This window comes from Aptenodytes forsteri, unplaced genomic scaffold (genome assembly GCF_000699145.1).
Source record: "Aptenodytes forsteri isolate BGI_AS27 unplaced genomic scaffold, ASM69914v1 Scaffold62, whole genome shotgun sequence".
Classification (NCBI taxonomy): domain Eukaryota; kingdom Metazoa; phylum Chordata; class Aves; order Sphenisciformes; family Spheniscidae; genus Aptenodytes; species Aptenodytes forsteri.
The window spans coordinates 649503-676973 of record NW_008794595.1 but is presented as its reverse complement, the minus strand read 5'-3'; the positions used below and the strand labels follow the sequence as shown (position 1 = coordinate 676973).

General features: G+C 38.4%; 1 protein-coding gene across 1 annotated transcript in view; it reads left to right on the top strand.

Moving 5' to 3' along the window:
• Positions 1 to 27471, top strand: part of ZFHX4 (zinc finger homeobox 4) — a 156143-nt gene that overhangs the window by 124873 nt on the left and 3799 nt on the right. The window contains exons 5-10 of the mRNA XM_009272634.2: positions 5226 to 5342; positions 11573 to 11706; positions 11859 to 12059; positions 14912 to 15029; positions 15843 to 21239; positions 27288 to 27417. Coding sequence (XP_009270909.1) covers positions 5226 to 5342; positions 11573 to 11706; positions 11859 to 12059; positions 14912 to 15029; positions 15843 to 21239; positions 27288 to 27417 — 6097 coding nt within the window. The remainder of the gene's footprint in view (positions 1 to 5225; positions 5343 to 11572; positions 11707 to 11858; positions 12060 to 14911; positions 15030 to 15842; positions 21240 to 27287; positions 27418 to 27471) is intronic.

Below are 27471 nucleotides of genomic sequence, written 5' to 3'. Positions count from 1 at the left end.
TATGACGATCATCACTTAATTATAGGCTTGTTTGCGGGAAGTTCAGCCTTCTAACAGCTACAGTTTTAAATATAACACAGTGATTACAAACAGTTATTAATGGGTTGGTGCCGTTAGTCCCCTTGAGTCCCTAAATGAGAAATTAGAAATCCTGTTTGAAGATGAAATATGACCACTAGAGGATGCAGTCAAGATCCTGAATGAGTGAGGCATCTTGTTTCTCACTCATGCTCTGCAAGACCAGCCAAAAATTAGAACAAATAGTTTCTGGAATATTTGGGTGAATAAATGGTAATCCAGAAGTCAGCGAGAATTTATCAACTAAGTAGTGTAACTGGGATAACCCAGAAGTAAATCCACAAGCCCCGCTTTTAGTTATTTTTTCCTTCTCTTGCATATTCTGTGGGTTTTTCTTTATTTTCTTTTGTTAGTTATTCCTCCTTTCCCTCCATTATCTGTTGTCTGTCCAACCCACCTTTCCATTATCCTTTGCTAGTGTTTACCTTCTCATCCTGACAGTTAATCTCAATAAGTCATTCGCTCTATCAGGTGAACCCGGGATACACCTGTACTGAACACTTATGGGTATCTTTGATTCACCTATTTATTGAATATATTGAATAACAAACCCCAATTATTTTTTTAAAATCTCTCTCTCATTTCATATTTATTTCCTTACTACTTTAGTAGATTGATTTATTCTTTTCCCATCTATCCGGCCCTCAGCCACAAACACTTGCTTAATCTTGCTTTCTCTCTCATAACCACAATTGCTCACCCACAACTAGTAGGTCATCCTTATTTAGGAAATTACTTGCAATTTGGAGAGGGCAAAAGGGATACCACCACCACCAACAACAAAACCCAGGACCAAAACAGGACCTACTGGCTGGTGATTGATATATCAGTGATGTAAAAAACCCAAACAACAACCACCTAAATCAACCCTTGAAAATAATATGTTTCTTAAATAGACTTGAAGACAGACTACCAGTGCTGCTCATCAGCAGGGAAACTTCTCTGATAAAACAGAGGGAAAGGCAATTGTTGTGCCTCCATGATTATTACAATTCATTTAAATTAAAGGAGAGAAGATTGTTTTAACTCAGCTATGTCTTGTTTTAACTATTCAGTATTTTTTTTCAAAAAAGAGTATTTTTTTCTCTATACCTTCCTTTGGCCATGGTAGATGCATTTGTTCCTTTATTTGCATCTCAGTAAGTCAGGCTTTTCTAATCTGCGTATGAATATCCATCTAATTTTGCTGCTGGTATCTGCTGTTCAACTTTGGCTGAGGCCTGGATTTTGCAACTGAAATCATCACACATCTTGACTTCATTGGGCTGGGGAAGGTCATAAGGGTCTTCCTTCATAAAATCGGTATAGATTTGGGGCCTGAGAGTGTAGATTAACATACTAAAGTATATGACGTAGAATATATAATATACGGCATTAGCTGATTAACTTTACCTCTGAAGCTTAACTTTTCTGCTTTCCCTTATTTTACAGTTTTAGTGCAGACTGCTAACCTTATTTTTATGTCTAATTCTAAGTCAGTTGTGAGGAAAAAGGTTGATAATGGCTAAACTCAAGAGATCCAACATCAAAAGAAATTTTCAACATTTGGACAAAATAAAACCAGGTGTGAATAAAATATCATATTGCAATAGTAAGTGTTATTAAAGCCATTAAAGTACATTTGAATCCAGTGTTCTATTCATTTTCAAAGCTGACATTTGTAAATGTATATAAGCAAGACTCTTGTAAATTTAAAACAGAGCATTAGGACTTGTTCTGGAATCTGTAGCACCATCATACTGTATTTTGTTGATACATAATAATTCATAATTTTTTGTCTTCGAGCAGGAACCATCACATTTTTATAACTGAATAGTATCCTTGTTGGTTAGCATATTAAGTAAGAACAAAAGTGCTACTAAAAAGAGACGTTTGTAGCACCTTGGCATAGGTATGCAGTGTCTTTGATAGCACACTTCGTTACATATCCTCAATATCTGTTCTAATGAATGGTCTTAAGGATTTTTCTTGTAAATTTGCTCGAGCAGGAACCATCACATTTTTATAACTGAATAGTATCCTTGTTGGTTAGCATATTAAGTAAGAACAAAAGTGCTACTAAAAAGAGACGTTTGTAGCACCTTGGCATAGGTATGCAGTGTCTTTGATAGCACACTTCGTTACATATCCTCAATATCTGTTCTAATGAATGGTCTTAAGGATTTTTCTTGTAAATTTGCTAGCTGCTTTTAAGTTAGAGCTGTTGTGTTTCCATCTTGTCCCTTTGATAAATGTCGCGACAGTGTGAATCTTAGCCTTTCTGTAATTTTGAAGGAAAATAGGAGAAGTTGTATTATCATTTCTGTCTATGAAATTTATTTCTGAAGTGAATGCCATACATATTTCTGAAATGAATGCCAAATGTATTTTCTAGGAGTGAGTGCCATTGAAAGCCAAGGCAGGCAATTTATACCGTGCATAATAATGATATTAATTTTTATGGTGTGTATAAGTTACATTTTGATTAGTTTTTTGCATGATTAAAAATTTGCAAAGCCTTTATGGCCCCCAGGAGCCTACCTGTAATAAACAGCTCTCACCTTCCAAACCATAAAACAGGTCTGCAGTGCTTGAACATTAGAGCTAATTGCCTTGCTACATCAAAGGGAGCACCACGAGACTGAGAAAAATCACAGAAGGGGGGGTGGGGAGCGGGGGGCAGTTTCACCTCTAAAGGTTATGTGTTTGTGGCTTGGTGGAGCCCTGTAAAGTTATGGCCTCAGAACTGCTGTTTGCGATTAAGTTGATGGGGAAAGTCTATCCCGCAATCTCTCCCTGCTGCTGACACAGAGTCTTTGTTCACATTCAGATTTCTCAAACTGTTGCCAGGGTCAGGCTGAGGTCAGACACCACGATGATGTATAGGAGAACATGTCTGGGAATTTCTCTCACACTTAAAACACATACCAGAAAAACAGGAGAGCACCCTGCAAAAATTGTCTGATGAGACCCAGATGATACTGTAGCTTTTCTTTTAGTACCTTCATAATTTTCTTTCTCTTTGCCTGACACACACACAATGTTTTATTAATGTGTGCCACGATAGCCCTTACAATTTTATGTCCCCTCAAGATAAGGACACTCAGTAGCACTTTGACACTTCATTTTCCAGCCCAGGGGGATTGGGCCAGTAAATCTAGTAAAAGAAGCAATGCGTCCGTTCCCAAGGATGAGTCGAAAAGGGATTGCCATCGGCTCTGTGAGGCCACGGGGCCTGACACTGGATACGAGCCTCAAGTGTGCGCGCTCAGCATTAACACAGCCAGAGCCAGGCATGATCACAGGCTCGCAGCATCCCGAACCGCGCTCCCCCGCCACCCTGACAAACACAGCCCCGCTTCCAGCTGTGACAGGGATGCCTACCATGTTTGATTAGCTATCTTCGTGGGAGGGGGCGGGGGACAGAAGGGGGGAGAGCGCTGAAACAGCAGGAGGGGGGTTTCCATTCTGATGGAAATTTTTTTTTATATGCAATTATTTTTAAAAGAAGGGACCATCTTTCTCCCTGTATTGTTCCAAAAAGTGGACACGCATGCTTAGTCCTAACCTATTGTATTCCGATGTCAATGCAAAACACATTGATCTGTGGTTGAGATTTTTTTTTTTTGGTTTGCTTTCCAAAATTGCAGCTGCGTTTTTCACTCTCCCGATTTACAAAAGGTTTCGCAGAGAGTTGAGAATCGGATGGGTTCGCCACATCGATCTGAGGGTTGTTTGCCTAGGCATACAGTTTCAGTGTATGGCTGGCAAGGAAGGCACTAAGCAGCAATTTTTTTGTGCTCAGCTGCTATATATGACAGAGGATATTTCATTCGGCTGTCAGAATGTTATTAATAAAACATGGGGTGCGAAGAGGGCCACTATTTCCCCTTTCAATCACTATAGCATTTACAATGAAAATTTTATGCAGTGTGTAATTTTCAGTTAATGCTTGACACTTAAAATGTCGGTAGCTGCATTTTGTATGGTTCCTGAAGGGTTAATTGTATCATGTTCCCTGCATAAAAGCTCTGCTTATCAAAAGTGAATAGAAGAGTGTATGCAAATGTGTGTCTGTGACCTTTTGCCTTTCCAGGGTTAATTTATATGGTCATTAAAGATTTTATGAAATTGAGCGGCCTGGTGCTTCGAATCCCATTTTACCTTCACCTCCTAATTTATATAATTCCTACCTGAACTGGGAAATATGATTTTTTCTGTGTGTGTGCTGCAATGAAAGCAGCATGCTGTGCTGTAGGGAGTTGCAAGTCTGGTTATCTGGCATTACTCAGATTGCTAAAAATTCATTAAAATGTGACATCAGCACAGTGAGAGACAAATGATCACAGGATGAAAAGGAACAGTGGGCCTTTCACGGATTAGTGCTACACAGCCCCAGCATAGAAGCTAACTGCATAAACAGATTAATCCACCAGTAGCAGCATAGCTAAGATTTACCGAATAATTAAATGGGCTTGAGTTACTGTGAAGATTTCCATGTAATCTAGCTGGTGTGAACACGTAAGTGAGGTGTGGGTAATGCTGCTTCCTCAGAAGCCATAGACCAAGTTGCATCATCTATCCTGAATGGCTCCCCCTGGAGACAAAATTTGAGACTTCTCTCGCAAAGCCAGAGGTTTATATTTAATACAGTACCTAATACCTAATACTTACTTACCGCAATTAGCGGGATACTGCTGCACTAATAGGATTTATATTTGAATCTCCCCCTTCTTTTTTCTTTTTTTTTTTTTTTCTTTTTTTGGCTCCAAGATGCATTTTTACATGTGCTGGCTTTTGTTCCGGCCCGTGTGGTGTGTGTGTGCATGCGTGTGTGCGCACACATGATTTTAACACAAATCATTTCTAGCCAAAGAATATGAAATGACAGGCTTTAAATCTGTCACACTGGTGGAAAGCGGGTACTCTGATAAAGACACGGTCAGAATTTCTGGATAGATTTTGAAATATTGCAAACTATTCGTAATTTAATGTCCAACCTCTTTAAAGTGCTGTTCTTTCCCTTTCCCTTTTCTTCCCCCCACCCCTCCTTCCCCCTATTTTGCCACCCTCTTTTCATGCTGTTCTTATTACAGGACATATTTTTCAAATGCTGTTAAATGGTCACTGAGTTTCTTTTCTAAGATCTTTTCTGTGCTTATCCACAGAAGAACAAGGTGAAGATACAGAAGGGTCTGCTAAAAGTACATCAGTGGCTGTTGCTGATGATAAAGACTCAAGTGAGAGAGACAACAGCGAAGGCAAAAAATCTTGTAAAGACTCTGGTAAGATGCTAGAATTTTGTCTTCCCCCTTTCATTTTAAACTGTCTGGACATTCCCACTACTATTCATTGCATGTGCATTTTGCATGTGATTTCTATCAGTAGCCTCCCATTGACCTATTTTTAATCATAACCATCTGACAGGATAGATGCGGATAAGTTGAAGAATATTACAGGACGACCAGTGAGATTATTTTTTAATCAAATCAGTTTGTGTGCTTGTAATTTTTTAAGCGCCTTTCATTAATCTTAGCTGTACTTGTGATTCCTCTGATGGCATATTAATTTTTCATAAGCATAGGATTAGGTACCACTTGAATTTTTTCTTCAATCAGGTTTTGCCCCCCTTTTAACCCAAAGAATGTGGGGGTTTTTGTTATTATTATTTTTTGCTCTTGCTCTCTGATCAGTTACTCCCAAGAATCTGGCCTCTTCCTGGGCATTTATTTGAGGCATTTTGAAAAAAATACACAAAATCCAGTGAAAAAGTTTACAGATGATTCAGCCTAAGAAAGAGGAAATATCATTGAAAACGGATTATGGGTTGGGTAATTTTGATCTCCTGGAATAGACAAAGCCCAGTAATGAAAGCTACTGTCTTTGAAAACAAAACCCCTATGTCATGACATTTACTTGTGCACAAACAAACCCAGGGCCAGCATCTGGTGTAGATACCCAAGGCTTCTTCTGTGTTTAATTTGGCAAATATGTGACTTCATCCATGCTTTTTATGTATGAGATGGAAATCTATGGTCACAATGAATATTACATTGGCTACTTTTGCCGCACGCTATACCTAGTTATATTATGTTGGATTCACTGAAGCAGAAGAAGTGCTGAAACAGGTTGAAGACTGTTAGTTTCAGGTAGTCATATATCTTTTCCTTGTATGCCAATGACAGCAGCATACAAAGGAGGTTGTATTATCCATAAAGACATATAGTTGTAGAGAAAATATCATTTTACGTATGAGTTTCTTTACACCCAAATTCTCCCATACTGTAATTTGTTCTTTACATATTAAACATTTTTTGATACATTTAAAAAAAAAAAAAATATAGATGGCCCTTTCTATGCCGAAACAATTCAGAAGACTGACTTAAAGATTAAAGCTTCCTTTAAGTTTGCCTGTTGACATGCTAAGGCCAGTACCCATCAGAGTTTAGAACCTCAGCTCCTCTTCAGTCGCTTTATTTTTTGAGATCAAGAGACTGAAGAAAGGCCGATGATGACAAGGATGTTGTTGAGCAAGAAACTGTGTTGTGGTTTAAAATATATATCCCCCTTGGCTGGCTCTCTGACTTGGTAAAAACTGCCTGCAGCGCAGTAAAGCCATGCTCCCAGGCCGACATATGTCCTCCTGTGCAGTCTCATCAGGTGCTGTCCTGGACACTCACCAGGAGAGGGGTGACAGCCACCTGCAGCCTGCATTTCCTACCATACAATCTGCCTAGGGGACACTGTGAACCACTTCAGGGAGTTTATCAGCCCTCTCTTTTTCTTAGGCTGGTCCATTTACAGTTCTTCAAGAAAGAATACGGTATTAAAGCTCCAGCAAAAAAAATGATGGAATCTAGAAAAAAATACTGAAGGGGAATTCTCAAAATTCCATCAGGATTAGCCGCTCATAAGGGCCAAGTTTAATTAGGACAAACCTATATCCAGATGCCTACTGGGTGCACTACGAAAAACCATCATAATTGTTCTGCATTCCCGTGCCAGCAATTACACAAATAACTTTGCAATAAGATTCATATAAAAACAAGGGCTGAAATACATGATTGCCTTTGTGCTTTGCAGAAAATAGTTTGTACTGTAAAATCCTAAATCTTTTAGAAACTTTTATTTTCCTAATCTAAATTAATTCTGCATATGTAACATTCAGACCATCGTCTTAATTTTCACTCAGCTGACAAGTATTTCTAATGACTGCATAACTGCTTATGTATAATTGAATGTTAATTTGGGCTTTCTCATGAATTGAGTGTTGCAAGTCTTGCCAAAGAAATCTCAGGAAAACCAATAAATTAATCACAATACTAACAAGTTAGACAGGAAAGTGGTGTGACCCCTCTTTAGCATAGAATCTATTAGACGAGAAAGGATTAACATGTATTTAGTAGCAGTATGTTTGTGTAAGCTGTTGTGCTGTATTGCTTACCTTATCTCAAGGAGTAGAGCTTTCAAAATGAGACTTGGCAATATGCAAGTTATATTTGTTGAATATTCATTCAGAATAGAAAAGCCTACTAATGCCTCATTTATATTGTCATTTAAATCTAGTGCCACTTTAGATTAATTATAATCCAAATTACAGCTCTATGCAGTGCAAGAATTAATATGGAATTTATCCAGATTAATACATTTGCATTGAAAATGTAATATGTCTCTGCCATGGCTAAGGGGAGCACTTTTTAATAAGGTAGTAAACATGAGGAAGGATGGAAATTAACCTTCATTATTGCAATGAAAATTATCCTTTCATTCTACTCTAATTAGAAAGAATACTCTACCAGTAATTATAATTTTAGAATTATTTTGAGGCTGAATAACATCATCTGATGTGTCAGAAGTCTTAAATTATGCAATCTTTATCAAATACATAGATTCATAAATAAGAAAATAGTATTTTGATTATGGCTTTTCCAGGATTTTTTTTTCATTAGCATACGTATTTTATTAACTTTCTCCTTCTTGTTAGTCCCACAAACATTTTTATTTTTATTTTGGGGTTTCAAAAATGTTATGAAGGTGATGGCATCTGAATTGCAGTGAATTATGTCATTTTTATATTAGCAATCTTACACAAGTTAAATAATTCTGTAACTGACAGGCAATCATTGACTAGTCTATTTCTTGGCACTTATTTATAATTAAACTTAGTTTTTGAGCTAAATGTATTGAAATTACATTATTCATCTAAAATAATGTTGTGTGGTTTATATTATAAAATGAATGTCAGTTGTGTTTCACAATTAGGAAAAAAAACAACAAATAATGTGTCTCAAGAATAAAAAATGCGTATTCAAAACATGAATAACAACTGGATTTAGTCTTCTCCTACAGCTGCGTAGTAAGAATAGCATGCCAGTGGAACATCCAGCTATGAAAACAGTGCCACACGGCATGCTCGGGACCATAATATTTTCTCTCCTCTCTCCCTCCTCCTTCAAACCCTTCCTATAAGACCGTAACTTTGTTCAGCCTCTCTACAGGAAGCTCCTTAAAACAGTGAATTCAACACGGAAAGCAGAAAGTTGATACAGCAAGACAAGGCACTGAGTTGTAATAGCTGGACCTTTTGCTTGTGTGAGGAGATGATCTCCTTTGGTTTTGGCACCTATACTCTGGCTTGGGGGGTTCGGTCCTCACCACGTGCAGGAGCGAGTGGCATCCCCATGCCAGAGGGAAGAACCAACCCCTCTTTTTTTTTTTTTTTTTTGCAAAGCTCACCATAAGTCACGGATTCAGTTACTTTACTATAGGCCAGATGTAACTTTGGCCGTTTAAGAAGTAACAGTGCTTGAAGTTGAATGAATCCAGAGCAACAACAACAACAAAAACAACAAAACCTCTGTAAATTTCAACAGTTTATATAAATATCATAGTAAACAGTAAAAAGCTGTGCTTTGTTATGCATTTATTGACCCCAGCACAGTGTTTTATAACTCTACGGTTTTATTATATTAACCGCAAAAGAAACTTTAACCAAAAAACCCCCTTGTTTTTATAGAAACAAGAACTATGTGTTTCATGATTATTATAGGCTCTTTGAAGTAATTAAGTCATTCTATCCTGTGGTGGAAGATGATGTGTAATATTAACCTTGTGTGTGCCCAGGCACACACAGAGTGCACTCCAAGCTAAATTTCACTAACAGTTAAATACCACTGCCAAAACACGGTTAAATGTATTTTCACAAGTGGATTTTGGAGCAGAATTTGGATCTTAATTTCTGTAACAACCTGTTGAGAACAATCTAGCATGATGAGGGGAAGATAAGGCAGAATTGTTTTATTTTGGCTTTTAAATTCGGCTTCCTGTATACCAGTGTCCGTTTACACCAGCTGAGATTCTGGCCCATTTGTCTTTAAAAAGGGACATTTAAAAAGTGACATATGATAAAGCAAAGAAACAGAAGTCAACTGTTAGATGTTTTTGACAGTTGGAAATGAAGAGAGCTTAATAATGATAATAATTTGAATTTGAATTATTATCTATGATAATAGTTTGAACCTATCCTTCTAAAACCTGAGAAGCAACCTTTCTCTGTTAATATAGTATGTCACTTTTTTACTTCCCATAATTCTCACAGTAAAGACATTTAAATAATAACGGTGTATTGCCAGGTAAATACAGATAGGCCAGGAAGTACTGTATTATCATAAACCAAAGTGAGTAATAAAATGGTGCCTTATGTGATTGCATCATGTAGATTTTGCCTTTAAGCATCGCTAGTCCTTCAGCACTGACTGAGCAGGCTAAATGAGGCCTCCAGGATCAGTTCCTGAGAGCGTAAAAATTCAGTGGGGCTCCAGAAAGCGGCTTGTTCAGATATTAAACTGATGTTGACAAATTGGTCATTAAAAGTAGGGAAATATGGCAGAAATAAACTTTAATTTGAGCAAGAACATGAAAAAATTACTGGTCTAAATTACACCAAAAGAAATAATTAGCAACTTAAGAATGAAAAACAACGTGTGGGGAATTCACCATTAATGTGTAAGTCATAAAATATGTTTATGTTTTTTAAAAAAATTGCACTTCAGAAAATGTCCCTGTATGATTCAGTTTTCAATTGTTTATTATTGTACCATGAGGATTTGGTATTTACCTTGAAAACAGTTCTCTTATTTTACTTCTCTTTAATGTTGCTCTTTTAATATCAAATATTGCACAAAGTCTGTATGAAAATAATAATAATAAAAAGTTCTTGGTTTTGTCTACAGAAAAATACACGTATTTTCTTTGTTCATGTATACTTTGTTGCCAAAACATCCATGACCTTATTTTTAAATTAATCCTAGGTTATTGTGCAATGAGGTGCAATTTGTTCATTTATATGAACCTTATGTGGATTGAAAAAAATCAAGATAAATCTTCATGCACAGCATACAATCAGATTACCCCTGGACTATATATTTACGTTGGGTCTGATAGCAATCAATGGTTTAGCTTCATTGCATTTCAAGATGTATTTGCACCCAGTGTCCAGTGATAGTGTCCTCACCCTGGAAATAATTTAGTTGCAAATCAACTGGAAGATGGTGAAAATTGAAAGTTAAAATTAGAAATACTCATAATAAACAGCAGAAAAAAGGTCAGATGATGCTGCACTATGATGAGATTGGAATGGTTGGTAAATGAGGTTTTGTGTTTGTCGTGAGATGTATGTGACATGCCTACCCAATGCTCTTGTAATATCCAGCCTAGCAGAAGAGATTATCTGGCAAATTGACGCTGGAAAGAATTTTCTGATGGACTGGGAAATTAGAATTGCACTCTTTTCTTTGATGTGTGCAAGACTGGGCTGCATTACACAGCTAGTTCAGGCATAATATTAAATATAGTATTTAATACTTAATAGTAGAACTATCTATAGAAAACAATTATATTCTGGTTTTGATCACAAATGCCAGACTATAAAAATTCACAGTGTAAACATCTAAGGCAATCCCAAATGTCTGATCTTTGTATATAATTAATATTAAGTTAGCTCTGAAATCCTATTCTCCACAGTAGTTCTTTTAAAGCCTCACTATATTTAGCTTCAGAATTGTAACAGGCAGGAGTTATCAAAACAACACAATAATCATATTGCTCAGACAGTTTAGAAAAGAGAGAGGGTAATTAAACAGCAGCAAATTAATTATTTTGGAAAACAGGATTTTTAAGCAAAAGCTGATTTGTTTTAATGTAATACACAAATTCATACTGAGCTGCTAAAGAAAGCACATTATTGATTAATCTTTAAAGGCAACCTAAGGTTATCTAAACAGTACAGAAGAGTCCATTTTTAGATGTATTTATAGTCTCCATCAAGGATAAAAGTGTATTTTCACCTTTGTGCTTACCAGAGTTGTTTTTTTCAACTATATTTTTTCCCAGGACTTAAAAAAAAAAAAAAAAAGACCCTCAAAGAAAATACAGACCCTTGGAATCACAACTTCTTTGTAAACCAGGACATTTTAAAGTTTAAAATATGTTCTTAAAAATTATGTTTTCGGAACAGGAATAGTCACACCAGAGAAGGAACCAAAAGTGAACACTGTGGTAGGGGCACAACAGCTTCTTCTGGCAAAAGAAGAGGATGGTGCAGCTAAAAAATCAAAGCCTCCAGAGGACAATAAATTTTGTCATGAGCAGGTAAAGGAAAATGTAACAATTTAATTGCATTCTAGAACTCTTTCAAATAACTCAAGAATGAAACAGAGATGATATGTTGTTAAAATAGCAATATCAGCAGTTATAAAAAGCACACTGACTAATAGCCTGCATCTTAATTTGATTTTTTTCAGTTCTATCAATGTCCTTATTGTAACTACAACAGTAGGGACCCAAATCGTATCCAGATGCACGTCCTGTCACAGCATTCAATGCAACCTGTTATCTGCTGCCCCCTCTGCCAGGATGTCCTCAGCAACAAAATGCATCTCCAGCTTCATTTGACCCATTTGCACAGTGTGTCCCCTGACTGTGTGGAGAAACTGCTCATGACAGTAAGTGTTCCAAATACTGATGCACAGGCTACAGAAATGTACTCGGGCCTCTGGGCAATGTATTTGTTGTGATATAGTATTCAGGTAGCCCAAGGAGGGGAGTGAGTCAGGACTTTTAGGTTATGTTGCCAGCTCATCCAGTGACTGATGTCCCTTGGGAAAATGACTGAAGGTGGATTTCAAAGATGCTGAAAACCTGCAGTTCCTCATTGACAGTAACCTTGGAAAAATCAAGCCTGTCAATGTCTCTAAGTGCACACCTGTAAATTGGGTCTAGTAATATCCAGGTCTCAGAGGTATTGTGACTCCTGTTTGTAAAATAACAGGAGTTCCCTGTAGAATGTAGTTCCCAAACATAGAAGAATTCCTGTGTATAGCTGGGCCGTACTTGCATTATATTACATGAAATTCACTGTGAAATATCAGTAGTGGTGCTAACTGGAGAACATGTTTATCTTATTGTACAGAATGTCCTGTTTCTTACTTTCTGCCTTTGCATAAAAGACCCTTTAGGGTTTTTTTGGGAATAAAATGTAAGTATAAAAAACAGAAAGGCAAGTCCAAGAATAGATAGCAATCCAGTTAGGTCAGTTCTTTGGGATATGGAATATCTGATTTCAAGTACCTACCCTAGATCAGGCAAGGACTTGAACTGGTTTCTCTACGATTGGGATGAATGCTATAACCAGCAAACTCTATTTGCAGGATGAATCCCATTCCAACCTTACCAGGAAAATCCTGTTCTTCACTGCAAAATTGCACAAACCATGTCAAAATAATAAATTTCTGTGAAAAATAATGACTCAGCACCATTCAAAACCATGTCAGTAAAGACACAATCAGGTCTAGAAAGTATTTGTTATTACATCATAGATTCGGTTAGAAAACAGACCTCCTAAGACACCCTGATTCTGGTAGTCTTGCCTTTTTAGAAGGAAATGCACTTGGAAACCTCAAGGATCCACCTCCTTAAGGATTTATTGCTGTATTTATAGACTCCTCCTTCTTTTATACAGTTATGGTTGTAGGCCTACCACCTCATTCCCAAGTAAAGTGGCAAAAAAATAAGAAAGAATTGAAAAAGTTCTTGGCTGAAGGTCTAAGGTTCCTTGTGCCTAGTGCTGATAAGCAAATACAAAATTAGGGATCCACAAAAGCAGATTAAAGTTTTCTTTCTTCTTTTCTTTTCCTTGGTTTTCTACTAACTATAGCTCTGCCAGACCGTGTAATTTTGGCCCACCACGAGAAAAATGGCTGTAGAAATTGAACTTTCCCAAACCCTTTTAGGAAACTGGAAAAATGTGGAAGAAAAAACCCTCCCTATTGAGGATTATTAACTTTCTTCTCAAGTTCTCCATGATTCCCTCTATGCTGATAATGGAGCAACTTTGAATTCTCTCCTCTCCTCTCCTCTCCTCTCCTCTCCTCTCCTCTCCTCTCCTCTCTTCTCCTTTCCAGGTACTGGGGAGTTGTCTCACTGTTTCTGAGAGGAAAAAAAAAGGTTGTTTGACAGAAAAAGAGATTGTGAAACATAATCTGCATCATCTAAATTGTCCTGGTTGTTAACACCAATATACTCTATCCATACCTGAACTCTCTGATGACAAAATAAATAGCAAATTTATAGCAAATTTTTCTTCTCTGGGACATTTACAGTTACCTACATCATTTTTTTAAAAGTCCTTCCCTCCCAAACAAAATCAAAGTCACTAGTCCACTGAGAGGATGCTATTAATGCCATGTTTAAATTACAAATATACTAAGCCCAGGGCTTTTTAAAATACGTCTAGAATATTTTTTCCAATAGGCAATTGGTATAAATACATACATACATACATACATACATACATACAAATAGATATATAATTCTTATGTATCCTAATAAAAACTTAAAATAATTTCTTAAACTGTTGAAAAGGAACAAAGGGTATTTCTACTCATACCTAATAATGTATGTAGCTTCCCATATTATAATTTACCACTCAGAAATCTCTCCTGTGGATATTCTTGTTACCTCTGTATGAAGGAAGGAAGTACTATCCTTATGTTAGAGATGAGGAGCTGCAACACAGTCTGAACTGATTTACCCAAGGTCATTTAGAGAGAGTCTGGAGTGCAGGAGTGGGAACCCAGTCCTGCTAAGTCTTAGCCTGAACCCCTAGACAATCCTTTATTTCAGATATGAGTATGTTTTAAAGAGCTAAGCAAAAGGAAAACATGAAGTGTTGAGCAAATATTAATGTCAACTTAACTAAACTGAGTACTCTCAGACACCTATAATAGTACATAAGAAGATACATAAATAATTGAAGACAAGAAAGAGAAAAATCTTATTTTAAATTGAAATAAGTTGCTATTTCTGTATGGAAATAAACTTATAATTTTCTTTCAAAGATCATGGAAGGTCCAGCATTCGTTTAAAAAACAATACAGGTGAAGGAAAGTGGGAATGCCCTTAGTCAAGAACTGACTGGTGACCATATCTCAACATGATCTCCATCTTTGGAGGATGTCTGAGGAGAATTCCCCTGATAAATCCCATCAACCTGACATAGCCAGCAAAACCTTCTTTGTGGTGACATTGAGACCAATGAAATATTGAGTGTATGTAGCTCTATAACATCACCTTATTGTGGATTGTTTTGAGCTGATTCTCCACCAAGGGACACCCGATGCTCTGGATTTGTGGTCTGTCAGAAATCATTATCAAGGACTGAAAAAAGATCTTGGTTTAGTACTGGCAGTCTTTGATCCAGATATGGTGGATCTTTTGAATTATAATTTCATACTGTTGTATAGTATTAAATAGTATGACTTTTCCTGTAATAATACTGTGTTCTTGGTTTTCAAAGGTTCCTGTACCAGATGTCATGATGCCCAATAGTATGCTATTGCCAGCAACTGCTTCAGAGAAATCTGAACGTGACACACCTGCAACCATTACAGCTGAGGGATCTGGGAAATATCCAGGTATGCCAGAAAAAGCCCAGACATGTAAAAGCTAGGTATGGGCAATTTAGAAATTTAGAAACCAGTTGTTTCTTTCTCAGTAAAGTGAATCCTTTTTTGGCTTGCATATAGCCACAGAGATAAAAAGCGAAAAATAACACAGGGCCTGAATTTGGCTGACTGCACCTATGCAGAGCTACTAGGATGCATGTGTATGCCACGTGTATGTTGCTTGTGGTAGTGGCCTAGCCATCCTTGTTTAACGAGCAAATAAGACCCAGTCCTAAAAGACAGTGGCACTTTCACCAACATCGATGGGGAATGTTAGGCAAATGATCCTGCCTGCCTTTCCAATAGCAGGTTTCTTATCCTGGACACTTACTGTATTCTGTGCTGGGAAGCTGCTTTGCTACCTCTCACAGCATGCTTCTCCCTCTCTCTTCAGACCACTTTCCTCCTCCTTTCTAATCACCTGTCCCACCGATTGACCCCATTTCTAATCCCTCCCTTTTTCCTACTGTTTTGTTTCTTTTTCTTGTTTGGTGCTCCCATGGTACCAATAAATTCCTACCTTATGACAAAGCGAAGCCCTGTGCCACTCCCAGGCCAAGTGCCACTACCATTCTGATCATCACATCTGAATTTTATTACTTTTTTTTAACCTCATGTTGGTCCTGTCTGCTTTATTCTCTGGGACAAGGATGGGTCGCTATACTTTGCTAGGCCACCACGTGGCATACCAGGTGCCTCTCTTGATTTCTGATGAAAAAAACCCATTAATACTATGTGCTATTCTCTTCTACTTAAGTAAAAGACACAACTTTCTTTAACTAGGTGAAAGTCCTGTGGATGAGAAAAGTACCCCTGGGATCGATGAATCAAAAACTGGAATGGAAATTAAGACCGAGGAACAGAAGCCACCTAAGGAATCTACTGAAACGCCAGATTGGAATAAGAGCAGCAGTAAAGATATAAAGACCACTGACTCAATGACAGATCAGCTAAATGAACAGCAGAAGAAGCAACAGCTCTCTGTTTCTGACCGCCATGTCTATAAGTACCGTTGTAACCATTGTAGCTTGGCTTTTAAGACTATGCAGAAGCTTCAGATACATTCCCAGTATCACGCTATTCGGGCAGCTACCATGTGTAGCCTTTGCCAACGTAGCTTCCGTACATTCCAGGCTTTAAAAAAACACTTGGAAGCAGGCCACCCTGAACTCAATGAAGCTGAACTTCAGCAGCTGTGTGCATCTTTACCTGTCAATGGTGAACTCTGGGCAGAAAGTGAAAGTATGGCACAAGATGATCATGCACTAGAACAGGAAATAGAAAGAGATTATGAGATGGACCAGGAAGGTAAAGCAAGTCCTGTAGGAAGCGATAGTAGCTCTATTCCAGATGATATGGGCTCAGAACCAAAGCGGACCTTACCTTTTAGAAAAGGGCCAAATTTTACTATGGAAAAATTTCTAGATCCATCTCGCCCGTATAAGTGTACAGTGTGTAAAGAGTCTTTTACCCAAAAGAACATTCTCTTGGTCCACTATAACTCAGTGTCCCATCTACATAAACTCAAAAAGGTTTTGCAAGAAGCATCGAGTCCTGTCCCTCAAGAAACCAACAGCAGCACTGACAACAAACCCTACAAATGCAGCATTTGTAATGTTGCGTATAGCCAAAGTTCTACATTGGAAATCCATATGAGATCTGTGCTTCATCAGACAAAGGCTAGGGCTGCAAAATTAGAACCAAGTGGTAATATAAGTAGCGGAAATAGTGTAGCAGGGAATGTTAATAGCCCCAGCCAAGGAATGCTAGAATCTATGAGCTTACCAGCAGTTAACAGCAAAGAAACACATTTAGATGCCAAAGAATTAAATAAAAAGCAAGCTTCTGAATTAATTTCTGCTCAGCCTACACATCACCCACCCCAGTCACCAGCACAACTTCAAATGCAACTACAGCATGAACTGCAACAGCAAGCTGCGTTCTTTCAACCCCAGTTTCTAAACCCAGCTTTTTTGCCTCACTTTCCAATGACACCAGAAGCACTGCTGCAATTTCAACAACCTCAGTTCCTTTTCCCATTCTATATACCTGGGACAGAATTTAGCTTAAGCCCAGATCTGGGTTTGCCTGGTTCTGCCACATTCGGTATGCCTGGAATGGCTGGTATGACAGGATCACTGCTAGAAGATTTGAAGCAGCAGATACAAACTCAGCACCATGTTGGCCAAACCCAGCTACAGATACTGCAGCAACAAGCACAACAGTATCAGTCCACCCAACCCCAACTTCAGTCCCAAAAACAGCAGCAGCAAAGTAGCAAGCTGATGAAAGCGGAGCAAAATACCTTAGTAAGTACAGACTGCCAGCTGATAAAGGATATGCCATCATATAAGGAGTCAGAAGAAATTTCTGAGAAACAAGAGAAACCAAAGCAAGAATTTACTAATGAGAATGAAGGACTAAAAGAAAACAAAGATATGAAGAAGCCAAAATCCTCAGAATCAGCCATCCCACCACCCAGAATAGCTTCTGGAGCAAGGGGGAATGCAGCCAAGGCTTTGTTGGAGAACTTTGGGTTTGAGTTAGTTATCCAATACAATGAGAACAGACAAAAAGTGCAGAAAAAAAGTAAGACTGGTGAAGGTGAAAACACAGACAAACTGGAATGTGGAACCTGCAGTAAGCTCTTTTCCAACATTCTTATTCTGAAGAGTCATCAAGAACATGTGCATGGACAGTTTTTTCCATATGGAGCATTAGAAAAGTTTGCCCGACAGTACAGGGAGGCATATGACAAGCTTTATCCAATTTCTCCATCTTCTCCAGAAACACCACCGCCTCCACCACCACCTCCTCCACCACCACCACCTCCTCCTCCTCCAACTCCTTCTCAGCCTTCTTCAGCTGGGGCTGGAAAAATTCAAAACACAACTCCCACTCCTTTGCAAGCTCCACCACCCACACCACCACCACCACCTCCTCCACCACCACCACCTCCTCCTCCACCACCACCACCATCAGCCCCACCTCAAGTCCAGCTTCCCGTTTCACTTGATCTCCCGCTTTTCCCTCCAATTATGATGCAGCCAGTGCAGCATCCTGCATTGCCTCCTCAGCTTGCCCTCCAGTTGCCACCAATGGATACTTTATCTGCAGATCTTACCCAGCTTTGTCAACAGCAGCTGGGATTAGATCCCAATTTCCTGCGGCACTCTCAGTTCAAGCGTCCACGTACAAGAATCACAGATGACCAGTTAAAAATCTTGCGGGCTTATTTTGATATTAACAATTCTCCAAGCGAAGAGCAGATCCAAGAAATGGCTGAGAAATCTGGTCTTTCACAGAAAGTTATCAAGCACTGGTTTCGTAATACGCTGTTTAAAGAACGACAGAGAAATAAAGATTCTCCATATAACTTCAGCAACCCTCCCATAACAGTATTGGAAGATATCAGAATAGATCCTCAACCTTCAGCTGTAGAACCTTACAAGTCTGATGCATCTTTCAGCAAGAGATCATCCAGGACTCGGTTTACTGACTACCAGCTTCGTGTCCTCCAAGACTTCTTTGACACAAATGCTTATCCAAAGGATGATGAAATTGAACAACTTTCAACTGTACTTAACCTACCTACTCGAGTTATTGTTGTATGGTTCCAAAATGCACGACAAAAAGCTCGCAAAAGTTATGAAAATCAAGCTGAAACTAAAGACAACGAGAAAAGGGAACTGACGAATGAGCGTTACATTCGAACTAGTAACATGCAATATCAGTGCAAAAAGTGCAGTGTGGTTTTTCCCAGGATCTTTGATTTGATTACACACCAGAAAAAGCAGTGTTATAAAGATGAAGATGACGATGCTCAAGATGAAAGCCAAACTGAAGATTCTCTGGATGCCTCCGATCAAACAGTGTATAAGAACTGCACGGTTTCTAGCCAAAACGACTCATCAAAAAGCCTGGCAGTCACAGCAGCAAGCTCTGGCTCTGGTTCTAGTACTCCTTTGATTCCATCACCCAAACCAGAACCTGAGAAGGCTTCTCCTAAACCAGAGTCCACAGAAAAACCAAAACAAAATGAAACTATCTCTAAGCAAACCGATACAACTTCCCAAAGCGCCAAACCAGTACAGTCTACTCCAGTAACCTCTTCTGACTCTCAGCCCGCAGCTTCTCAACCACAGCAACAAAAACAATCACAGATAGTAGGGAGACCTCCTTCTGCATCACAAACCACACCTGTTCCTTCCAGTCCTTTACCAATTTCAATGACTTCTCTACAGAACAGTCTACCTCCTCAGTTGTTACAGTACCAATGCGATCAGTGTACAGTTGCCTTTCCAACTCTAGAACTTTGGCAAGAGCACCAGCACATGCATTTCCTAGCAGCCCAAAACCAATTTCTTCACTCACAGTTTTTAGAAAGACCAATGGATATGCCCTATATGATATTTGACCCCAATAATCCTTTGATGACTGGACAGTTACTTAATAGTTCTCTTGCTCAGATGCCACCACAAACTGGCTCATCACATACGACACACCCTGCTACAGTTTCTGGTTCCCTGAAACGAAAACTAGATGATAAAGAAGACAATAACTGTAGTGAGAAAGAGGGAGGAAACAGTGGAGAAGATCAACATCGTGATAAGCGTTTAAGAACTACAATTACTCCAGAGCAGCTGGAAATACTCTATGAAAAGTACCTACTAGATTCCAACCCCACCAGAAAGATGCTAGATCACATTGCACGTGAAGTAGGACTGAAAAAGAGAGTCGTACAAGTCTGGTTTCAGAACACAAGAGCCCGAGAAAGAAAGGGACAATTCCGTGCAGTTGGTCCAGCCCAGTCCCATAAAAGGTGTCCTTTTTGTCGAGCTCTGTTTAAAGCAAAATCAGCTTTAGAAAGTCATATTCGCTCTCGACATTGGAATGAAGGGAAACAGGCCGGTTATAGTTTGCCTCCGAGTCCTTTGATATCAACTGAAGATGGAGGAGAAAGTCCACAAAAGTACATATTTTTTGATTACCCATCACTGTCATTAGCAAAAACTGAATTATCAAGTGAAAATGAATTAGCTTCCACTGTATCAACCCCTGTTAGCAAAACTGCAGAAATGTCACCGAAGAACCTCTTAAGTCCTTCTTCTTTTAAAGCAGAGTCTAGTGAGGATATAGAAAATTTGAATGCCCCTCCTGCTGACTCTGGATATGATCAAAACAAGACTGACTTTGATGAGACTTCATCAATTAATACAGCAATTAGTGATGCCACAACAGGGGATGAAGGGAACAATGAAATGGAAAGCACGACTGGCAGTTCAGGGGATGCAAAACCTGCATCACCTCCCAAAGAACCAAAACCACTTGTGAACGACACGCTACCAAAAGCTGCAACTACACCTACAAATGAGAATACCGATGATAAATTTATCTTTTCCCTAACAAGCCCCTCAATACATTTCAGTGAAAAAGATGGTGATCATGACCAAAGTTACTACATTACTGATGACCCCGATGATAATGCCGACCGCAGTGAAACTTCAAGTATAGCCGATCCAAGTTCACCTAACCCATTTGGAGCTAGCAATCCCTTTAAATCCAAAAACAGTGATCGGCCAGGCCACAAACGTTTCCGAACACAAATGAGTAACCTTCAGCTTAAAGTTCTCAAGGCTTGCTTTAGTGACTACCGGACTCCAACAATGCAGGAATGCGAAATGCTAGGGAATGAGATTGGCCTGCCCAAACGTGTAGTCCAGGTCTGGTTTCAGAATGCCCGGGCTAAAGAAAAGAAATTCAAAATTAACATAGGGAAGCCATTCATGATAAATCAGACTGGACCTGATGGGACAAAGCCAGAATGTTCTCTATGTGGCGTGAAATATTCTGCGCGTTTGTCCATAAGAGATCATATCTTTTCCAAACAACATATTACAAAAGTGAGAGAAACTGTGGGAAGTCAGCTAGATCGGGAGAAAGATTATTTAGCTCCTACAACGGTTAGACAGCTGATGGCACAGCAAGAATTGGATCGCATAAAGAAGGCTACAGATGTGCTAGGATTAACAGTACAGCAGCCAGGCATGATGGACAGCAGTTCTCTTCATGGTATCAGTTTGCCAGCAGCTTATCCAGGACTCCCTGGCCTTCCTCCTGTTCTTCTGCCTGGAATGAATGGTCCATCCTCCTTACCTGGATTTCCACAAAGTTCAAACAGTAAGTCTATAAGGGGATGATTTTCTCATTTTATTAATTTGATTAACTTGCATAGTCACCATCCCCTTCTAAAACACATTATGATGTGTTATGCATTGATATCATGCTTGTGAGACTGGTGTGAGTAGCTAAGAAGTACTGCTATGAGGTGTACTCAGTGCAATTCTCGATTGTTGCTGGAGCCTGGATGATATCTCTGATTTTGAAAAAAAAAAAAAAAAAAGAATTTTAATTGAAATCTAATTGACAGAAATGTTTTTAGTCCATATTAGTCTTCTGTAACAAAAGCAATATAACAATAGCATTGTTATGTTTTTTGTTTGTTTGTTTTGAATGATACTCCTTTAGGCAAAACTTGGGTTTGTATGTAAATTTTTTGTATGCAAATATTTAGTATCTGATGAAGCACAAAATAGTAATTCCCACATTATCAGTTCATCAGGCATTTGGTCCACCCCTTAGACCAGTCCAGCCTGTTGTTTAATTCAGAATAAATATTTAAAATAAAATGCTGGCCAAGACCCTCTGTTATAGTTCTGAATAATTTTTGTTGAAGGGGATTTGTAATGGCAGTTTCATTGTGATCCAGACTTCAGGAGCTGCTGAATATCTCCTACGCCTAGTTTGTAAAGTCATTGCAGACATGTACCACTTCATTGGGGCTTGCACTTTTAACTGAACACTTAACTCTGTTTTACTGTTTTGACTCTGGTTTGACTCTGTTTTTCGCTCACATTGGAAAGCACTTCATCCTGTAATAAGTTTCACTGAAGTTAAAGAATCAAGTTTTATGCAGAATGATTCGTTTAGTCCTCAAAGAATGAACCTAATTTATTTTCTTGTATTAGGCTCCAATTTTGCAGTCAGAGTTCATTGTGAGTGCAGCCTTGCATTTTGAAGCTCTCCCATTCATCTTCTAACTTTACACATACATATCAAATATGTGCACAGTAGAGTTAGGGAGCTGGTTAAGACCCCTCACCTCATTTTATCCAGTAATTCCACTTGCTGTTGATCTCTAAACTTTGATTTAGAAAGCAACTCACTTTGGCAAGTAAGGTAGGGGCTTAATCACCAGTGTTGTTAGACATACTAAGACTGTAGCAATGTATTCTCTGCTATCCCGCTCTGCTTTGATTGATGATGATCATGTTATTGTTTCCCTAAGTGGTGGTCAAAGCATCTTGTTTTTCTCTTCATTGGATCACAATGGATATCCTTCCACAATGGAGTGTCTGGCTGAGTGCCCTCTGGCTTTTGTCAAACAGTTATTGGCACAGATACTGCATATAAGAAACATAAATATCCTTCCACAATGGAGTGTCTGGCTGAGTGCCCTCTGGCTTTTGTCAAACAGTTATTGGCACAGATACTGCATATAAAGGAAATATAAAGTTGCTGTATTTCCTTCTTAATGGCATACAGTGTCCAGGTCCAAAAATGGCTGGTCGTTGTTCATTAAAATTATAGATATGGTTTCTCCATATAACTTCACTAAATAGCTTTGGTTAGGTTGACCTTCAGGTAAAACGAGCTCCAGAAAACTCAGATTTTGTCTATACTACTAAATGAAATTTGCTTGGGAAGATATTATTATATTCTTTTACTCTCAAAAACAGGAAGTCTCCATGCAAAGTGAGTCTTGGGAATGGTCATGGACCCATGGTAGCCTCTGAGCTGTGCTCAGGAGTTGTTTAGGAGAATGCTAGTTGGTCCAGGTCAAAACAGTGCCAGTGACCATTCTTACCGTTTAACTTTACAGATGGTTTACTTTCAGTTTTGGGGAAATGTTCCCTGGTACTCTTTAACTTGCTACTATCAATGTAGCCTCAGAGTCTGTAAATTGTCCTGTTAACAATACAAAAGGTATTATTACAGGCCAACTGGTCCATAATAATTCAATTTTTAGATTTTCTAATTTCCACCAAATATCTCTTCTTTGAGACAAATTTAAATCATTAGTACCATAGCATACACAGTGCACTGCCAATTGAGATGGATTTTTTACCCCCTTTCATCTTGCATCTTCTTAAGGTTAATTAGCCCATTGTGGGCAAAGCCTGCTGTGTAAACTAGCTAGTAGAATCTCATTGTTAACTTTTTCTTCTGCCATATGCTAAATAGCCCCTACATCCCCCTTTTGTTGCCTGGCAAATACTTGCATGCATAAATCTCCATTCCCTAATGATACACAATGGAGCAGCCATAGTGAATGGAAAAAAATAGATTATTTTAATCATTCGTCATAGAAAAACAGTAATATACTCAGATGTTCTTCAGTACATGCTCAAGACTAGTATTTTCTGCACCTAATTAACCCATTTCTATTTTCTTCTCTACCCTGTTTTGGCTGATAGTTCACATTCATATTTGATGCTAAGAATTGTTTAAGAAGTATCTTTTTGGAAGCAGGCTTCCAAGCAAGCTTTTATTTGGCTACGGTTCTTCTAGCAGCACGTATATTCTCAAGCCAGCAGGACAATAGTTCTGCATCATTCTTTGCATGAAGGATTTTCTGAAGCTAACTCCCTGATGACTCACTATCCTATACCTCAAGTCTACTTCTTGTGAATTCCACTGCAAGTGTGTAATTTCTTCTCTTTTGGACCCAATCCTGAAAATACACTTCAGAAGAAGTCTCACTGGGATCCCTTATATTCAAATCTTTACCTGTTTTCACTGATGCTTACAGGGTTGGTAACTGTATTTCCTGTGGCAAAGACCATCCATCCTGTCCTACATGTTTGTTTAAAGGACAATGTCAACATTAGTAAGATCCTCACTTTTAAAGAAGGTTTGCTGTTTGCTAAGACAGGGAACTAGTGAAACTATAATAGTAAACATCACATTTAAAGTTCTTTTTTGCAATTCTCTTTACTCATGCCAGACAGAGAAATGGGCCTGATTAGTTTCACTGGTTAATACAAGTTTATGAGGGATTTCACTTTTGTGTTCTTGCATCCAGTATTGTTTATGGGTTTCCAAAAAAGTACAAAACCCAGCTAAATGTTGCAAAATACTATTCTTTTTTAAATGCAATATTTGCTTTTACAAAAGGTTTGAAATGCAACACTTGAAAATAATGTTAAATCACAAAAGATGGAAATATTCAAACTACAGTTCATTTTATCTTCTTTATGTAGTGCTCAAACTGGACTTTTATTTGCAAAGATTATTAGATTTGTCAAAATAAGACAGCTTCATTTCTGAATGAAAGTATCCATTAACTTTAAATTCAGTTATTTTGTTCTAAAACAAGTGGGTTTTAATGTCAGAATTATTCTGTGGTTCTAGGATGATATGTCGAAGAATCCTCTCACCTGTGGGATACATTTCTGTAGCAAATGTAATTATACCATCTTGTGGGCATCAAATGCTGAGCAAGGTCTCAAAATTACTGCTATGTGTGCTCAGCATAATTCCTAATATAGAGTTATTTGGTGGAATTCTAATTCATACAGAATTTTAGTTCCGGCCCGTCTTTGTTCTTCAAGCCCCTTCTTATTTTCTAGGTGACTGTAGATAGAAGAGTTCACCTGCTGTTTTCAGCTGTTCTTAAAATTCATATTCTCTTTTCTTCTTAGCTTTGTGTTTTTGCCTATGATCTCTTGCAGAAAACTAGTGCTTCATCTTGCTTCTAGCTATTAATACTGGTTCTATGAACCTTTTAATGTCATCATCATTACCATAGGTTCTTTGCACATCACTTAAGCCTGGGCTGCCTTGAAGATTCACAGCAGCTTTTTCCAAGTATGCACACATCACTGGGTAATATGTACTTAGTGGTTTTTGAAATCTTATCAAGAGAGAAATTTGATTCAGCAGCAATTACTTTCCTTATTATTAGGGCACTAAATTCTGTTCTCTGTTTGCTTTTGGCCCATTGGTAGCAGTTTCATTTTTATATTTTTAGCCCTCTGATTCCTCCAAAAGAAAGAGAAGTCTCTCCTCTTTGATAGTCACTTAAAAGAGTTAGCAGGATTAGAATGTTTCTTCATGATTAGTGAATTTTCTATTCTACATCTCTCGTGTCTGGAAATGGGGCATCAGTTTCATCAAGTTTTCTTCATTTAGTTTCAGAAACCCTCAGTTCCACATTTGACTTCCAATAAAACAGGTGGATTTCACTATTCTATAGCAGCCCGTCTGGATATTTAACTGAATTCTGTGCATTTCAACTAAATTCCAAAGAATATCTGGAAAACAGAATAGATCTTGGCTGCTCTGGGCATCATCGGTGTGAGTAGACTGAAGACAACATGATATGTAAGGGTTGAAGAGGTTAAGAATAGAAAGAAATCGGAAAAATCCTAAGTAGCTGACAAGCCCAAGTAACCATGGCAAAGCTGGGGCAGCAGTTCACACTAATTGCATCATTCATGCATTTTCCATCTACAGTATTTATCATTTAATATATTTTCAGCAGACTCCACACACAATTGCCTGTTACTTCCTGTTGAAAGCGTAGGGGCAAGCAATAGCATCTTAGATGTTATTGTGCAGTAACTGTGGCAATTACCCACTTTTTAATTATAACTGTTGTGACTTGTTTCACTGTACTATCTAATCCGGGCTCACAATGCATTTTAACTCCTTAGTGTTCCCCATTAAATAGGAGTAATGACATGGTGACAAACATTAAATGGCCTCTTTGTTAAATCTGATAATTATTCCCTTTGAATCCTAATTGCTTTATTCCTAAGTAATGCTAAGCACCTGGATATTGATGATTTAAACATCATTCTTGTTCACTCCATTAGTGCTTCCTAGTAGCTAATACCCATCTAACCTCCATTACAGAGCCTGCATTTATTGTTTTCTTATCCGTGCACTAGTAGGCTGTTCCCGATGTTGCTTCGCTTTTACAGTTCTGTGTGCATCACACACTTTGTATGCTCTTTTCTCTAGCAAACTTACTTGCCTGAAAAAATGACAATGGGTGTAATGTACAGCCTCTCTTCCTTTTCTACCCTGTGCCATCATTTAATTTTCTGACCAACTATACATCTCACAGAAGTTGCTTTTTAATAAACTGTTACCAGCCACTGCACTATATCTGGTACTTGAAACAGAGAAAAGATTTCTTCCATTAAGTTATGAGGCATACTTCTTGTGTGTATGCACCCTCCAGACAGAACCAGTCCATCCTTAGTTGCTTTCTCTAATGAGGTGGAGGACGTCATGCCTGCATGCTTCAAGTAAACCGAGAACAGCAGCATTCCTGTGTCAAAGTACTTTAGTGCTATTACACTTATTTCCCAGCAAATACTGCATTGACCTGATTGTCATGGTAAAGAAAAGCTCTGTTCAAACTCTCCAAAATGAAAATGTAAGCTGTGTGGTGTCCCAGTAATGAATAGCGTTGACCTGATTGCTTGTTCTGTTAGTTTTTGAATGGTCATTTCCGGTTGATATTTACTTATCTAAACATCTTTCTTTCTTTATTATTATTGCATTTTCCCTCAGCAATTTGGATAAAGATTCCTTTTTATTTGAGAGCTAATTACTTGTAGTGAGCACCATAATTACCAGGTTTCTTAGGTGAAGGATGTGTGGGTTATATCATCCCAGAGGCATGATAAAAATTAGTTAAAATGAACAACAAAGTAGAGATCTCTCAAAGTATCAATTAGAGGGAAGCACTCTCACTGTGCTTAATGCTTCTTTTCTAATAATCTACTACTGAGCCTACGGAAGAAAATTAACAAAAACGGAGAGTGGTATTTCTACAGGTATGAAACTGATCCTGCCAATGGAGCTGGGTTGACTTCCACTGCCTTTTGTGGGACTTTTCTATAGGCAGAGATTCATGCATGACCCCCATGCTAGTAGAATCAGGATTATAAAGTGAGTAAAAGCTGTTGGTTTTGGTGTAGATTGTATATTATGAATTTAAGGCTGTAAGACTCACAGAAATGTACTAAAAGCAATTTTAAAATGCTGTTTATTCATGCCATAGGTAATTCTGGAACACGTGAGAAATGCTGAATGTTACAAGATGTATTTTGCCTTGTGCATTGACGACAGTCATATTTTTGTTGTTTTCAGCTTTAACATCTCCTGGTGCAGGCATGCTTGGGTTTCCTACTTCAGCTACTTCGTCTCCTGCCCTGTCTCTCAGCAGTGCCCCCTCCAAACCTTTGCTGCAGACTCCACCACCACCACCACCTCCACCACCACCACCACCACCTCCACCACCTCCTCCTCCTCCTCCTCCTCCCTCCTCTTTGTC